This window comes from Monodelphis domestica, chromosome 1 (assembly GCF_027887165.1).
Source record: "Monodelphis domestica isolate mMonDom1 chromosome 1, mMonDom1.pri, whole genome shotgun sequence".
NCBI lineage: Eukaryota > Metazoa > Chordata > Mammalia > Didelphimorphia > Didelphidae > Monodelphis > Monodelphis domestica.
The window spans coordinates 80,907,904-80,926,331 of record NC_077227.1 but is presented as its reverse complement, the minus strand read 5'-3'; the positions used below and the strand labels follow the sequence as shown (position 1 = coordinate 80,926,331).

At 39.3% G+C, this 18,428-nt stretch overlaps 1 protein-coding gene across 1 annotated transcript in view; it reads right to left on the bottom strand.

The window, feature by feature from the left end:
* Positions 1-654: 654 nt before the first annotated feature.
* PDLIM1 (PDZ and LIM domain 1) overlaps positions 655-18,428 on the bottom strand; it is a 45,834-nt gene continuing 28,060 nt past the window's right edge. The window contains exons 5-7 of the mRNA XM_001367103.5: positions 9,307-9,458; positions 1,810-1,927; positions 655-1,190 (exon numbers count right to left, since the gene is read on the bottom strand). Coding sequence (XP_001367140.1) covers positions 1,004-1,190; positions 1,810-1,927; positions 9,307-9,458 — 457 coding nt within the window. The 3' untranslated portion in view covers positions 655-1,003. The remainder of the gene's footprint in view (positions 1,191-1,809; positions 1,928-9,306; positions 9,459-18,428) is intronic.

Sequence of the window (18,428 nt, the reverse complement as noted above, 5' to 3'; positions counted from 1 at the left end):
TCCTTCAAAGCTCAGCTCAAGGGCCACCTTCTTCTCCCTAAGACATTCCTATTCTTCCATGCTAAGTTCTAGTGCCTTTTCCCTATGCATAAGCCTTCAGATTTATATATTTACTCAGGCAAGTAGTTTGCCATTTCCTTGTCTGCTTTAGTAAGAGATGAGCCTTTCAACCTAATTCTAATGTCCCCAACGTGTCCTAGCACGAGTATCAAGGAATGAATAGACAAGGAAGAACTTTAAAATGGAAGGAAGCCTTGGGTCTTTTTAAGTAAAGCTCAGGAAAATCCAAGCCTGGGGAAACCCTAAAGAAGATTGTTTAATTAATCTACCTAGGTGTTCCCCATTCCTATGGTGCAGTGTATCGCTGAGATATAGAGTCCATGAATTCTTTAGACTCTACTCTTCTTTCCTCCAGGTATTCAATGTACCCTCAACTCAAGGGGTAAGAGAAAGAAATCTCATCTTCTAAAGACTCCAGTGATTATCTATACATTGAGACTATCCCCATCCTCAGTCTCTCTGAAGTGATGCTGAGACTCCAAAGGGAGTGGCTGGACACCTGAAGTGAAGGTAGGTGAGTGAGAAGGGTTAGCTTAAAGTTTGGTCCAACTGTAGCCTTATAGCCCATGGTTAGGTGATGACACATAGCATACATTTGGTCAAATTCTTTACATTTATTGACTATAAGATCAATTCCACATCCAATAGATTTTGTTTTGTTTCTATTTTGAATTTCTATCTGATGCAGTTTGCAGGAGATAGTGGAGCATGGCAAGGAGACATGATGCTTGTTGAGAAGACTCAAGGCCAAGCTGCCCACCATTTAGAAAGCATGTCCTGGGATGGGCGATATCCCATTAGCTAAGGCAAAGAGAAAGGTTTCATATCACAGCGATAAAACCATGCCAGTTGCCAGAGACATTAGGAGAGAAATGCAAAGGGAACCAGAGAGAGGAAAATATAGTGAGGATTGGAAAAGGTTTGTGTGTACAAGCCTACTGGTCTACTTGGGAAACACTGTGACCACATCATAACCCTCAGGTGGGGTTACTCGCTCCCGGGCATGCTTTTCACAATAGATGCAGTCCTCCACAAAGAAATGGCCCTTCTGCTTCAGGTTGGTTCCACAGTCACTGCACACGTAGCACTCTGGGTGCCGATACTTGTCTCGAAGCTTTACAAACACACCACTGTGAAAAAAAAAGTACTGTTAGTCTTATGTGATTACCATCCCATAAACATCAAAGAATCATAGATTTTGAGCCAGAAGGGACCTTAGAGGTCATCAAGTCTAATGAACTCATTTTATTTTATTTTTAATTTATTTTTATTTATTAACTCGCTCATTTTAAAAAATATGTAGGCTAAGGCTCAGAGAAATTGAGGAAACCACTCATGATCACATAACTTGTGTCAGAGAGATAATACTAGAACCTCAATCTCCTTATCTTCAAGACCGATCTTCTGTCTCTTATACCCAGTTGCCTCGTGGACTCTGCCTAGGGCTGGGACTCGTGGTCCCTGTCAAAGAAATAGAAACCACCTTTTTCTCACAGCCAAAAATGATGGGAAATGTAAGCAAAAGGAAGGTAGGATCACAGATATACAAGTGAAAGGGAACTCAGAGGTCAGTTGAAGACAAGGGAAAGGGAAAGGGCTTCCTCTCCCATGGACCTCACCTGCCAATTGGTACCCATTTGGCAGAGCATTAATATACCCTTGATGTGAAACAGTTGGCATTATTCATGCATAAGTGAGTGATTCCTAAGTGGGATTTTATTACAGATGAGAGAGAGGGTAAGTACTTACACGATGCCAGTGCCACATTTGTCACACATGGGCAGCTTCTGGGCATTTCCAATTGATGCAGCAACTTTGGTAACAGGTGCTTTTACACTTCTGAATCCTGAAGGTTTATTGGGGTCCCCTTAAATATGAAGAACATATAAAGTAAGATGGAGAGTAAAATACTATTTACATAGAAATTTTAAGTATTCAAAGTATTTTTACACATTTTAAAATCTGAGCCCCTAATAACCCTATAAGGTAGATGTTACAAAGTATCCCTATCATCTCCATTTTGTGGGTTCCAAGAAGGTAAGTCATTTCCCCAAAGTTACACAACAAGTAAATGTAAAAAGTGGCTTTTGTCCTCAGGTTTTCCTGAATGCAAATCTAGTATCCTTATTATCTCTCTCTCTCATTCTTTAGTATTTGACAGTGCTTGGTCACTAGGAAGAGGTACAATTGGATTTTACAGATGAGGAAAACCAAAGCAATGAAAAAAAAGATCCTTTTCAGCTGAGATGAAGTAAAAATTAAAAGTTCATTACTTGGTCATTGGCTCAATTCATAGAGAGCCAATTAAGGATCAACCTTGAGGCAATGTGATACAGTCCTAGGGCCCTCATGAGACAAACAAATGAAGGAAAAACTAAAAAGATTTTATTGTTTCAGTTTGGCATTTATTGATGTACTAAAAAAAAAAAAGGTGCTTGTACTGCATGGTGGCTCATAAGTCACCAGACCAGATGTATGATGGGTCTATGCTATAGAGGAAGGTAGAGAAGTAGCCCTGTAGATCTTTTAATATTAATTACTTGTTATTAGTGATTTGTAACTTTTTCATAGTGTCAGTAATATTTCCTTTCTGAAAACTGTTCGTATCCTTAGGCTGTTTATCAATTCATGAATGGCTCCACTTAATATATGTATCACTTCTCTAAGTTTCTTGGACTTTTATCAGAGATATCTGATTTACAAGTTTCCCCCCATTTGAAAGAGTTTAAAGAAATATAGTGTTCCAGGGACATTGGTTTTGTTCATGGCAAAAACTTTTTCATTTCACAAAAAATTGTCACCTTTGTCTTTTGTGGTGTCCTCTATCCTTTATATGCTTATGGATTTCCCTCCCAACCATAAATCTAAAAGATGGCAAATTTGAAAAATTATATGACTTTTTATGTTAAGGACTCTTATCCATTGTTTATTGTTGTATGCAGTATAAACTGCTGGCCTAAATCTATTTACTGCCAGATTGCTCTTTTTTTTTCCAGTTTTCTGGTAGTCTCTCCCTTAACAATTTGTATTTTGGGGTTTATCAAACACTTGGTTATTATTTTTAATTGTTTTAGAGTCTTAATTATCTAATCGGTTTCACTCATTTCCTTTAGCCAGTCAGTCAGTAGACATGTATTAAGTATCTACTATGTACCAGCACTGTACTAAGTGCTAGGCATTCTGCTAAACATTTTGGAAGTGATTTTTCCAAACCCAACCTCTTCCTGAAGCCCCTAAAATCTTTTTGTTTGATCGGCCTTACAAGTCTATGGTTCTTGTAACCTTGTTGTCTGCTTAAAATTTGGAAACACACACACACACACACACACACACACACACACACACACAACATTGTTAGCATGCAATGCTTTTCAAGCATTGGGAGTCCATCCAGAAAATGTTCCTCTTTTTCCCTGACGTTAGCACATCAGGATATCTTTGGCCTACTCCACCATGAAAAGGAGGAAACAGCAATGATTTCCTTTACCTGGACAACTCTAAAGCATAAACCAGCTGTTGAAACAAAGTCTTATTAAGTATAAACACTTGTCTCAGCTTCTTGGGACTGAAAGAATGGCACTGATTCATCAGTAAGCAGAGAAACATTTACAACATTTACTTCCCATTGAAAACCAATGCAGGATGACAGTCCTAGAAAAAGTAACCAAGTTTCTCGGAGATGTGTTGTCTGGTGACATATTCTTAAGCTGATTTTGCTGCTTGTGGAATGTATAAACCAACACTGAAAATCACAGGAAGGGGGAGGGATAGGAATTACAATAACTGGATTCTACGTTTAGTCATGTGTCTCCTGTTCCCATCACAAATGTGCTACTTACTGGAACTGCAGATAAAGCTCATTATAGCCTTAAAGATCATCTAGTATATTTCCTCCGCCCACTTCATTGGCGAACAGAAAAAAAAAAGGGGGACACTGAGGTCCAGGGAGTTAAAGTGACTTTTCCATAGTCATATGGCTAGTTAAAGACAAAACAAGGACTGTAACAGAGGTCTTCTGACAGTCTACTGTTCTTTGATTCAATATTCACTCATTTATGAAATGCTTTCTTAAGAAATGGTAAAAAAATGAATAGTGTTTTCTCAGGGTTTATATTTTACTGAATTATTGGATTAGGATATAGGGGAATAAATTAATACAAAAAACTTATAAAATAATTCCAGGTACAGTGAGGTCACTAAAAACTGGGCAGAGGGGCAGTTACAAATAAGGAAAGTCATTGTGTAGGAGGTGGCATTTGAGTTGGAAGGAGACTCAGACTTCTAAGAGGTAAAAATGAGGAGGGAGAATGTGGTAGGCATAGGGAAAGCCTTGCAAGGGCACAAAGAAACAGGGGACAACAAAGAGGCCAGTCTGAATGTGTGAGGGGGAGTGATAGAAAGTCAGTCTAGAAAGATAGTTTTAGCATCTCAGTGGGAAGTGTCTTACTGAACAAAAAGAGCAATTTCTACTTCATCCTAGAGTCCATAAAGAACTACTAAAGTTTCTTGAGAGCAACTGGGTGGAGCAGTGGGTAAAGAAAGAGCCGACTGGAATCAGGAAGATTCATTTTCCTTAGTTCAAATCTGGTCTCAGATACTTATTCGATGTGTGACTCTGGTCAAGTCATTTAACCCTGTTTACCTCAGTTTCCTCATCTGTAAAATGAGTTAGAGAAGGAAATGACCAACCACTCCATTATCTTTGCCAAGAAAACCCCAAATGGGGCCACAAAATGTTGGACATGACTCAACAACAACAAGTTTCTTGAGCAAGAGAATGATGTGATTAGACTGGTGGCTTTAGGGAAATCAATTTGACAGGTAAGAAGTGAATCATAGATTGAATAGAATGGAGGAGACTAATTAGGAAGCTTAATTTAGAAGCTTAGGTGAGAGGTGGCCATGTCACTGGAGGGAAGAATTAGATGTAAGAGATATTGGGAAGGTAAAATCAATATGATTTGGCACTAACTCTCTACCACAGCTTATGTGGATCCTGTTCAAGCTTCTCTTTGATGCCAAACAATAAGAATGCTTTGATTCAAATGAAATCTAGTATCTCTGGAAAGCTCTTTAGCATTGGACAGACTCAGGACAGAAACTGGTTATTTTCTCACTCTCAGGGGCCCTTTGGATGGCTTCATGGGGCTTACTTTAAAAGACATTCCCTAATCGCAAGGACCTTGCCTCCTGAAATGGACAGCTTTGTGATAGGCACAGAGAATCATATAAGAAATTCAGCAATCTCAGGAAATGTAGAAGCTCAAGAAATCAGGCTGTGTGGAGATTTTGTATTTTACTTTGTACTTTGTATTGTACTTTGTAAATTACTTCAGTCTGCGAGTGATTGGAGATTTGTTTGTTTTAAGTTGAGATTTGCTCCACTGCCCACCCCCAACCCCACATATAATTTCTGATAAACTCTGTACAATTCCTGGTCTCTCGGCTAGACTTTTTGAAAGTTGAATCCTGGGTGGGATGTTGAACCAAATGCCTCTAAGAACTTTCTTAACTCTCTCATGCTAGAATGAACCAGACTGCGACTCCCTCAGCTTTCCTCTGATTAGAGAATCAGGTAGCAGGAGGAAGATGGGCTGTAGGCATTGGTGACTCAGTCATCTGCCTGCATGCATTGCTCCCTGTCTATGTGACAGGCTGTTCCAGTTGAAAAGCTGTTCAGTACTCCCCCTCCCCCCTTGATATCATCTCATCCCTGCTGTCTCCTTCTTGTTCCTAGTTGCCTTATATGCAAGGCCTTCCCTGGTTCCAGAAATTCTTTTTTTTTTTTTAATTTTATTTAATTAGATGATTTAGAATATTTTTCCATGGTTACAAGCCTCATGTTCATTCCCTCCCCTCTCCCCACCCTCCTCCTGTATTTGCCACACAATTTCACTGGGTATAATGTGCCATTGATCAAGACCCATTTCCTTATTATTAATATTTGCACTAGGGTGGTTGTTTAGAGTCTACTTTCCCAGTCATAGCCCCACCGACCCATGTGATCAAGCAGTTGTTTTTCTTCTGTGTTTCTACTCCCACAGTTCTTCCTCTGAATGTGGATAGTGTTCTTTCTCATATGCCCCTCCAAATAGTTCTGGATCATTGCATTGCTATTAATACTGGTCCAGAAATTCTTAACATTTTGCATCATGGACTCTTGGCAGTCTGATGAAGTCCCTGGACCCTTCTCAGAATGTTTTTAAATACACAGAATAAAATATATAGGATTACGATGAAAGTTAATAATACTGAAATACTATTTTTTAAAAATGTTGTTAAGTTCATAAGCCCAGGAGAAGACTGCCTGCCCTAGAAAGTTCTTTTTTTCTTCTTCACATTGTTCTGGATCCAGGTTGACCAAATCAGAAATCCTCAGAATTAATTTCTTTTTTTTTTTAAACTCTTACCTTCCATCCTAGAATCAATACTAAATATTGGTTCTAACATAGAAAAGCAGTAAGGGCTAGGCAATGGGGGTTAAGTGACTTGCTCAGAGTCACACAGCTAGGGAGCATCTGAATCTACATTTGAACCCAGGACCTTTCTATCCACTGAATCACCTAGTTGCCCTCAGAATTAATTTCTAAAAGAGAGCCTCTAAAATGGGTTTCCCTGAGTGCTGTCTTATTCCCTCACTACAAAAAATACAATGAGCCTCTTGTCCAGAAATTGATTTATCCTCAATGACTGCCAAATAATCCCCTTTTTCACAAGGACTCCCCAGGAGGGAAAAATAAGAGAGCAAACTAGCAAACAGGTGGTCGATGAGGCAGATGCTAATGTTATACTCTCTTCTGTGTCTGAGGGAAAGCTAAGATATTGGGCGACACAGTCAAGATCCAAAAGGATCCTAACAGGGAATAGAATGATTAATCAAATAAGGTTTTATTAAGCCCTTACTATGTGCCAGGCACTGAGCTTATATCAGTGACCACTTGAGTCATTTCTCATCTAAGTGGAAATGAGAATTTTTGAGACAGCTTTAAGGGAAACAAGGATGTTACAGATTTTTTTCCAGCAGGGTTTGAGGTTCACTGATATGAAAAGTGTGAAGGGTGATGGAGGTTGGGGTGCAGAGGATGAATCTAGAAGTAGAAAGTTTCTTACAATGCAAAAAAAGGTTGAGAATCTCTATTTTAGTGGCTCTAATGAGTCTTAAAGAACCCACAGAAAGAACCTACACGGGGTCTTTTCTCAGTGGTACTTTCCTAGGATCTACCACCTCCTTTCTTTTACCTTTGAAAAAGATAAACATTTCTGAGAAGATGGAGGTGAGGGAAGGAAAGAAAGGGACAGAAGAGTCTAAAATGCATGGGATGTTGACTACTGGAGGGGAGGGGAAAGGGAGGGAAAGAACATGAATCTTGTAACCATGGGAAAATATTCTAAATTAATTAAATGAAATTTTTTCAAATTAAAAAACTAAAATGCATGGATAATAGACTTGGTGCAGGAAAGAACCTTAGAACTCATTTAATAAATGAGGAAAATGAAGACCCAAAAGATTAAATTACTTTTCCAAGGTCACGAATAGTATCAGAACCAGTTTACAAAGCCAGCTCCTCTGACACCAAATGAAGTGCCCTTTCCATTGTAACTGCCTCCCTCATGAAATGAAGAAGAACAAGGTCTCCAGGGCAGCCAAAGAGGCACATTACAAGGCCCAAAGTATTGAAAAGAAACCTGAAAAGGTATCTAAGTCTGTCTGAAAGAAAGAAGCCCTGGGGACTGGCTCATCAGCAAGGATATTTATTGGATTAGGGAATTGGGGAATGAGCAAACCCTGGACTCTAGAGTTCTGATAATCCTGTCTGAAATAGTTCCTAATGCTCTCTAGATCTGCCTGGTCCAGAATGGTTACAGGACCATACTCATACCCTCTCTGGCAGGACCCCCTATCCATTATCCTTGTGTTGCATTAAGAACTAAAGATGGTTGTGTGACCCTGGGCAAGTCACTTGACCCCCATTGCCTAGCCCTTACCACTCTTCTGCCTTGGAGCCAATACACAGTATTGACTCCAAGATGGAAGGTAAGGGTTTAAAAAAAAACAAAAACAAACTAAAGATGGCACACCCCTTCTCTCTCCTAGTATAACAGACCACATTTTGTCCTCCAGAAATGAAAGCAGGGAGCCTGGGTTTTATTTCTGATTCATTCTAACCAGACCTGTCATCGTCCTTTGCCCTCAGACCTTCACATCCTTTCCAAGTCCAACAGGAAAGCTGCATTTGGGCTTATAGAAAACCAAAGGGGTGGAGAGAGAAACTTTATAATTGGAAACAATTCATGAGGGGAAAATAAACCTTCACAAAGCTTATAAGTAAGGGAGTCTTGGTTCCCTCATTTACTAATAGCATGACCTTGGGCAAGTCCCTTGACCAATCTAAGTCAAAGTTCTCTCCTCCATAAGATGAGGAAGTTGGATTTGAGCATTTCTAAGGAACTCATCTCTGTGACCCTAAGACAAATATTTACATAGAACACAAGTACCACAAAAGAAGTCTCTAGCTCAAAGTTCAGCTTTTTAAAATAGGAAATAATTCTAATGGGCAATTTTGTACAAAAGCAGTTTCTTTTTCAGACCTTTAGGCAAACTCCTTCTCTGTGTTCAGTGGCTCCTACACTGGAAAGAACTTAATGAAATGATGCAAAAAAAAAAAAATAGAATCAGAGTAGAGTATACATTAACCATGACCTAATAAGAAGGAAAAGGAAAAAAAGATGAATAGATGAAGACTCCTAACGGAGACTCCAATGGAGTGGCTACGGGGTGAGATATTTGGGGAATTTTGGACCAGGTCTGTGATTTCATTTACATAGGGGATTTCCAGTGAGGAAACTTTTCCCCTACCAATGAAGAGCAGCCAATGTTCCACAACTAGATCTTACCAAGTTTCCATGGGATGCTGAGTGGTTAAGTGATTTGCCACGGGTAACCTCAGCCAGTATGTGTCAGTGATAGGACCTGAACCTAGGTTTTTCTGACTCTGAGGCTAGTTCTCTATCCATAATACCATACTGCGTCCATTGCAATATTTATAGCTTAGTGATTTGGTAGCTATCCAATAATCTTTGAAAAATAGAAAATTTACTAATTATATTACAAATGGCTTCCACTCATGTGTACTTGGTATTGAAATGGCATATTAAATTTAGAATCACTTTTTCTTAAAAAAAAAAGAAAATAATAAATCACCCCAAGACTCTTGGGCAACTGCTCAAATGACAAACACAGCTTACCTTTCTCCTCAGACTCTAGAATTTCTTGCAATACCAGGAATGAGGTGGATTGTTTGGGTGGCTCATTTAGCTCCTGCTTCTCTTGTAACATCTTGTAAACTTCTGAATCTTTGGCGATGCCGATGTTGCTTGAAGGCTGGCTGTGTTCTAAGCTATAAAGAATGTTTGGAAATTCATAATGAGCCATCACGAGGTTTAAAGAGTTATCTTTTTCCCTTCCTTCAAAAATAAGAAACAAAACACCAAACAAAAATCATCCCCCCAAATGAAAGCTGAAACTCTCTTCCACTCCAACAGTGCAATTTTAACTGGCTAGGGTTATGAACCAAGCAAAAACAACTTCTTCCAAATGGCTTCAGTAACACAATTTTAAAAGAATGTTGGGGATAGACTTATCCTGATAAAAGAAAATAAATTCCATGACATCTAGACCTGTTTTTGTGCCTTGGACACCCTGGCATTCTGGTAAAGCCAATGGTCCTCATCTCAGAATAATGCTTTAAAAGCAGAAAGTAAAGTACGTGGGATTACAAAGGAAACAATTCTGTTGTTATAAAGTTTTTAAAATATTCAAAAAACAAGTTCATGGAATCCAGGTTAAAAACCCCTGCTTTAGAGACAGATTTTTATACATTATTTTAGTCCAGTGGCATGGACTATGGGTTCTTTATGTAAACAAATATGTGTATTGTGTGTTTATAAACCAGTAATTTCATTGGCATTAAAGAATGCCCAGGGAGGAAACGGAAATGAAGATCTGTAAAAGCTCTGAAATGAGAGTGTTAAAGAGTTGTCTGGGATATACGGAGGAAAAATGACTTGCCTAAGATCATCCTGACTTAGAGATCAGCCAGCTCTTTATATACTACACTACCTGGGCATGCTGAAAGTATGTATCATGATGTTAATTGTTTCAGGGAAAAATTAATCCTGACTTGAAGGAACCAAAGAGGAACTATCTGGACCTAATTTGTTCTCCACAGGAGCATAATGCACAGGAGAAAGGCTTGGTCCTACATTTGAGCTCAAAGCAAGCTGGAATTACCAGGCACTCTGGCCTCTGAGGAAAGGAAACATCTGCAATGCCTTGTACACAGTAGGCACTTAATAACAGCTTACCAACTTAAGCTAAATCTCACTGTGTCTCAGAGTTACAATTCTGGGTACTTGGAAAGAAGAATCATAACTAAACTTATCTTTATGTTCGTATGAATAAAAGAGAAAATCCCTTCAGTAAACTAGTGTTGAAGAGTCTCTTCTCCTGTTACACTCATTGGCATTGCAGTGGGCAGCTAGGTGGCACAGTGGATAAAGTGCTGTGCCTGGAGGCAGGAAGATTCAGTTTTGTGGGTTCAAAGCTGGCTTCAGATACAGACTAGGTGTGTGACCCAGGACAAGTCACTTAACCTCTGTTTACCTTAATCTATTGGACAAGGAAATGGCAAGCCGCTCCAGTATATTTGCCAAGAAAACACCAAATAAGGTCATGAAGAGTTGGACAGAACTGAAAAACAACTGAACAACAACATCTTGACCATTCAATAGGCTGACCTCTGGTGTCACAGCTCTGTAGTCTCCAGACTTCTCTCCCCCTTCTATCAAAACTCCAGTATCCACCATTCAACCTGATTATCTGACTCAAGGAAACCACAAGAAGGTGGGAATGATTGGGAGATGTTTTTCATTGCATTAAGAGAACTTAGTTACTCCTTTCCCAATCAATGATTAGTGTAAAGTGTAGGAAAAGCTTGATCTCAGAATATTGGGGAATGACTAGAGCTAGCATTCCTCTGCCCTCTCTCTCCAAGAACCCAGAAAATTGTTTTGCTCTCTTGATCACTCATGAACCCCCAAATCAAATTCTTCCCACCTCACCTTTCAATTTGACAAACTAACTCTGGGTCTATTTGTAGGAGGTCTCCTGAGAAACCAGCTTCCTTTAGCAAGTGAGGGATAGGAGAAGGAAGAGGATTTCTCATTGGGATGATTGGAGACTATATAGATCAGAGCATTTTAAGTACACCTTTAAGGGAGTAGGCTCATGTCCAAGAGTCTATAAAATCAATTATGCCTTTCAGTCCCACCCTCTCACCATCACTCTAGGTTCGCAATAGCAAAATGGGACAGGACATAGGCTCACTTCCTTCCCAGGTTCCATCTTCTAAGGGACATTCTGCTTGCTATTTAGTCTGTGGGATGAAGAGAAAACTACATAATCATCTGGTGTCCTCTCATCTCACATCTCTCTACTCTCTCTTTTCCCTAGACACACAGTAAAAATATTGTTTGGCCAATAGAGGCCTCCCTGGCACCCCAATGTAAAAATGAGTTGGCCTGGGTTCCTGAGTCCCCATGGAAACTTTAGAGACTAATCATACTCAAGCTGCAGCCTGCCTGTCAGACTTAGCCAGCATCTTTCAGGTGAAGGATGACCCAAAAAGATAAACTATCAGAACAAAATGACCACCCATCAGATCTTCCTGATAACTTATAAGTATAAAATGTATTCTGTGATTTATAAATATAAAGACTATACAAATTTAATTTTCACCAAGCAGCAAAGGTTTTTTAAAAAGAATATTAATTTTGTTAGAGTTTTTGATATTTATCAATCCTTTTCTGGGAAAGAAGATTATCCAATTTTGACCAGTTTTCTAGTCACAGAATCATCAGAGAATATCAGAGTTGGAAGGTTTCTGGGTGGCCATCTAAGCATCCAACCAATATACAGAAAAGACTCCAATCTAAGACATATTTGGAGAAATGGTCCAGCCGTTGCTTATTAAGGGAATACCTGCTTCCTCATTTACTTTTGAATAGCTCTAATGAGTAGTTTTTTGGGGGTTGGTTTTTTCTTAAATCACAACTAAATGTGTCTCTTTGCAGCTCTCAACCTCATTCTTGGTTCCTCCCAATGAGACCAACAAAACAAGTCTTTTTTTCCCCTACATAAAAGCCTTTCAAATGAAGGCAGCTATCATATACTCCTTAAATCTTGTTCTCTCTGGATAAACATGCCAAATCTCTCAACCAGTCTTTTCATGGTTTGCAATCCTGATCCATATTCTGAATTCTCTTTTTTTTAAACCTTTACCTTCTGTTTTAGGATCCATACTATCAGTCCCAAGGCAGAAGAGTAGTAAGAACTAGGCAACTGGGGTTTAATGACTTGCCCAGGATTACACAGGTAGGAAGTGTCTGAGCCCAGAAGATCCTAACATCTCTAGGCCTGGTGCTCTATCCACCGAGCTACCTAGATGCCCCTTCCTTGAGTTTTTAATGTCCTTTCTAAATTGTGGCACCCAGAACTGGATACAATATCCTGCTATGATTTGACCAGAGCAAAATATAGCAAAACTACTACTTTCATAGTCCTGGATATCATTCCTCTTTTAGAGGAGTTTAAGATTATATTAATCCATTTCTTTTATTTTTGGGTGGTGGCACTCTATCACATTATTCCTTGATTTGCCATATGTTGATTGTTTCCAATTATATCATGTCAAGCTACATAGTAGCTGTTGGAAATATAAAACTATAAATTTTTTCTACCATAATTACAGATCTTTAAACAAAAATAGAAAATAGAAAACCGATGTCTTCTCTTTGGTTACTGCCACTCACCAATCTTAAATCACTTAGTCCAGGCTTCTTCCTAATGCATCAATCTCATAATCTTGAGAGGGTATCTAGCTTCTTCTTGAACACAAGTGATAGAAAACGTGTTATGTCCTGAAATATACTGTATCATTGTTGTTGTTTAGTAGTTTCAGTTATGTCTGACTCTTCATGACCCCATTTAGGCTTTTCTTGGCAAAGATACTAGAGTGGTTTGTCATATCCTTTTCCAACTCATTTTATAGATGAGAAAACTGAGACAGAGTTAAGTGATTTGTCCAGAGTCACGTAGTAAGTGTATGAGGACAAATTTTAACCCAGGACTTCCTGACTCCAGACCTGGTACTATCTACTGTGTCACTTAGTTGCCCATTTCATTGTTGGACAGTCCCAATTACTAGGCCATTCTTCCTAGAATTAATTCTGGATCTGTTTCCCTTAAAGTTTTACTCACTAGACTCACTGGTCCCAATCTACATGTTAGGAACAATCATAACAAGATTTGTTCATCTTTCATGAGCTCTTCAAATAACTGAGGTAAGTTCTGATTCTCTTTGGCATGTGTTACTATGGGTTTAGGAGCAGTGAAGAGGTCATGGGGGTGTCTGGGACTCAGAGCCAATGTACTAAGTATTTAAATTGAAGCCCTTTTGTCACAAACCCATTTATATTTTTTTAAAGCAACTTCCCAAATAAACAGAGTCCCTATTCCTATTCTTAGAATAGAATGTTTGCTTTCTTTCTTCAGCTGTTGAATCTTAATCATTCCCTATAACATTAATCAGAGTTATTATAAACTTTCCCCCCCCCTCTCCCTTCACTTTCAGTTACTTTAAAGTTCAGAATGGCATCAGTGGCATTTCAAAGGATCACAGACTGTAGCAGGAAGGGACCACAGAGGCCAACTAGCCCAAATCTTTCATTTTGCAGGTAAGAACACTGAAACCTAGGTGATTAAGTGATTTGCCCAGTGCCACACAGGTAGGAAGCTGTAGCATGTGGCTTTAACCCCAGGTCCTCTGACACTAAACCTTGCACCTTTTCACTATTCTGTGTGACCCATCATTCCCTTTTACCAATGTCTTATTTTCACATTGCCCCAAGTAAATGTCCAAGAATCACTAAAAATGGTATTTAGGAGTTTCAACTATAGTGTTATCAAACATTGTTTCCAGAAATAACATCATAAAAATTGCCATCTTTGATGACACAGGCATTGAGAGAGTCACAAAAGAGCTATGTGTTAGACATTTGCCTGCAATAAAGACATAGACAAATAGTACCACAATAGACTAATATTGACTCTAGGGAAAATACACATGACCAGAGACATGCATTAGGAAAATGTGGTAAAAAAAAAAAGGTACAGAAGTCTTAGGTGTTTACACAATTTCTTGCATGGTGTAAGAAGGAGTGGGGGTGAGGGTGGTAGAGATAACTCCATTGAGATGGGCTCAGAAACACACCATTCATTAATGAACTACATGGAAGAAGCAATGCAAGGAATTGGATACATGAGTGAATGCAATTACAGTTTTGGTCCAATTATAGGCTACACTTCTTCCCCTTCCATGCCTCTCCCTCTACCCTCCAAAATGGCTTATAAGACACATGAACGCTGCAGATAATTACCACTATTTTTCCATTTGTACTTAGGTAAATATTTTTTTTTTCTTTTCAAAGAGACCTCATTTTATGAGTATGGTCCATATGGGACATGACTAGTCCAATAGAAGGTATACTTAACAGTTTCTTATCAGTCTCCAAACCATGATTATTCACTCTTAGAAAGGATAAGCTTCAACAAAAGAGTGTTCTACCTATCTCTGTTGCCTTTTAAGGACAGAATGGACTGGCATTATAGTTCTTAAGTCATTTGGGGTTGGGGGAGCTTTGTTGGTGTTCTCTTGATCAACATTTTCTGTCTCTCTCAAAGACAAGCTTGAAGTCATGTCGAAACACAGATTACTTAAACATTTAAAGAATTTAAAGTATCTCTTCAGTGTTAGGGGCTTAATATCATCCCCCAAACTGCCTATACGTGAGAAGCTACTCATAAGGGGAGCAGTTGCAAGACCTCATCTTGTCCTAACTAATGTGAAAAGAAGCCAGGAGTAAAAGGGTCAAATCTTGAAGAAAGAAACTTAAGAAATTTTGCTCCTAATAGAACAGCTATGACTCAGAGATATTTTCAGGGGTTAGCTTGTAGTCCTTTGGAGAGAATTAATTATGTTCCCATCAATACGGCCACTTGGGCTGATTCTCAGGTCAGAAAGAAACATGGGCTCCATGTCAAGTGGCTTCAGAACTGGCTGATTAACCACGGCCCTAACTAATGAACAGATGCCAAGTTGGAGGGTATTCTCCGGTGGTGAGCAGCACAGTTCTGTACACACTTCTATCTGATTCCAAATGTTTAGCATTGACTAAGATGAAAACCTTGAATTCACTCCATCTAATCTGCAGATAACATAAAGAAGAGAGGGAAAGCTAATAGAGGTTTGGTTTTATGACACTGCAAATAATTTTGACAGGCTAGAATGACTGATCAGAACTTACAAGATGAACCCTCATAAAGATAAGTGTGAAGTCACATAGTTTGTAAATGGCAGAGCCAGGGCCCCAACCAGTTTGGGACTATGACTACTCAGCTCTACAGCTTTAATTATACGACTCACCAAACTATGCAGCAGTTCATAGGAACCAGACCTGGGTGTTTAATTCACTGCAAACTCAATATGAGCCAACAATATGAATTAGCTGCCAAAAGAAATCCAATGCAATTTCAGGCTCCATTAATAGAAGTATGATGTCCAAAATAAATTATGTAACAAAACCTTTGTACTCAGACCTGGTCAGACCACTTTCATGAGTCTCCTCTGTCCTGACAAATTTGAACAAGCCCAACAGAAAACACCTAGACTAGTCAAGGTCTCCATGCTGGGTTATGTGAGGAGCCAGGGGTCTTTAAGGCTAAAATTTAAGCTAGTTTTCTTTAAGATACTAAAAGACTGTCTCATAGAAGAAGGATTACACTAGCTCTGGGAAGTTCCAGTAAGCATTTTATCAATACTAACTCTTGTACCTCACACCAAAAAAAGGAGGGTGGGATATGAAAAAACTCCATGATGTAGACTTCAGAGAATGCAGATCCTCTGATCAGGAAGCTAAATGTGGGATAGGGCTAGGTGGCTAGAGACAGAGGATCTTGGGTTTAAATTTTACCTCAGACACTTCCAGCAGTGTGACTCGAGGCAAGTTACTTAATTCCAATTGCCTACCCCTTTTACTGCTTTTCTGCCTTGGAACAGATACCTAGTATGGATTCTAAGAGAGAAAATAAGGTGTTTTTATTTTGTTTTGTTTTGTTTTTAATGTAGGACAGGGAACTAGGAACAATAATAGAGGAACTGGGAGGAAAGAGAAAGAGGCAAAATGGCATTATTATTTTCTGTTTGGGCCAAAAGTATGGAAATGGATAATTTAAAACCAAAACTATGGAATCCTCTGAAGGACTCCTTTTGGCATAAGGAGGATAAGGCTGTCTGAAGAAAGGAAATATCTGTTTTCTAAGCAGGAGTCAGCAGACCTAGGTTCTAGTTCTGAATGGTCCTTACGGGCTTTGTGACTAGACAAATTATTTGATTTCTTTTTAAAATTGATTTTTATTATTAATCTCTTTTGCTTTTCACTTCACCTTCATTTCTCCCCTCTTTTTCCTCCTAGAGGAATTTAGTAATAAAGAATTAGGCATATGCATTAGAGAATAATAGTGGGAAAGTAAAGCATTGATGTTGTAATTGTTTAGGAATCTGCCTAATCCTTGGCTTTGAAATACATGCAGTAACAAGGCAGAGGTGTGCTTTTCTGGACATTCTCATTACACTAGGAGATGAATTTATGCAGAAACCACCAAGGCACCTCAGAAACCATCTAGTACAGCCCCTTCTTTTTATAGATAAGATAACTGAGGCTCCAGTGAAGTTAAATGTCTTGCCTAAGGTCACATGGGAAGTGTCAGTTTGAGAGGTTAATCGTTTCCTGGGATCATCATTACATATTCTCTAAGAATGTATAGGTCCTCCCTATATCTATGGGATCTATGAAAATGCCAAAGACTAGCAAGTTCAGACTCTAGGCAGAACTGATCATAACTGGATAGGCCATAACTGATTTATTTTTATTGAATGATCTCAAATGTCAAGTCTAGGAGAAGAAAGCTGAAGGCACTCCTGCAGGAGAGCAAGCTCAGCTACCTTGATTGATTTATACTTCTTCCCTCTGGTGGAAGGTTCCTATCTGGGGGTGAGGGTTCCTAAAGAGTGACAAAGACAAGGTCTCTATAGTCACTCAACATTCATTCAGCAAAGTAGCCTGTACAATATAGTAGTTGACATTTATTGTGTGGTTTGGGGTCTATTGCTTTCTCCCTTCTCAAATGAGCTTTCTGTGCACATGTTATCTCCTCTTGGTAGAATATAAGCTCCCTGAGGGCAGGGATTGCTCATGTTTATCTTTGTGTCCCCAGTATCTAGCAAAGCACCTTGTGAACAATAGGAAATAATTAAATAGTTGATGAATTATGAAGACACTTTATACCTATTGTCTCATTTGCTTCTCACAACCTGGTTAGACCTGTTAAATGGGAGAGTTGGCCCCATTTTCCAAATGAGGAAATGAAGGCTGAAAAGACTGAATGACGATACAAGTCATACAGCTTATGGGTGGAAGTGCCTGAACCCCAAACCAGACCCTCTTACTCCTACTTGGAAATAGCTACTTCCCTCTCCCATCAGCCTAACCTGATTCCAAATTCACTCACTGCTGCACTGAACAAAGATTGCTGGAGTGGGAGGAGGGAGAACAGTGGATTTTTTTGTGAACAAATGAGACACTGGTTTGGGGATTGTTTCAAGTTTCATGACTTTTCAGTGTTGGGAGCAGAGGAAAATGGCTAAAGTCCCTCAGCTCAGTTTAGATGATCAAAAAAGCCTCTCAAAGCTCAGTGATTTAACATACTGCTGACCTATGCAAGGTTCAAACCAGAGCCCCAGGGAAAGAAGAGGCTCCCAAACCCCCACACCTGTCTTCTGGATTCAGTGTTCACTCTTGCCTGGCCTTCCTCATTCCATTAAACAATGCCTCCCATTTTCAAATGTGTCTGCGATTCACTATGGTGACTTCATACAGGATGGACAATTACATGCATTTACAAGCTTGGAACTGCACGTGAACCAAGACAAACATCACCTGTGGAGGAACCCATGCATTATCTTAAAAACAAAGCATTCTGGGTGAACAGTTCAAAAAAGAACCAGCCTGTCTACAGATCTCTCACGGATCCCAAGGGAAGTGAAAAGAACATGCTGGTGGTAATGCCACAGCTAGTGAAGTACAGGCCAAATTACCTTGTGAGAGCAGAGCTATTAGGAGAAAATTTGCCACTTAGAAGAATCCAGGCTTTTCTTCATCAAGAGAACCAGAGGAGGGAGGGAAATGCATGG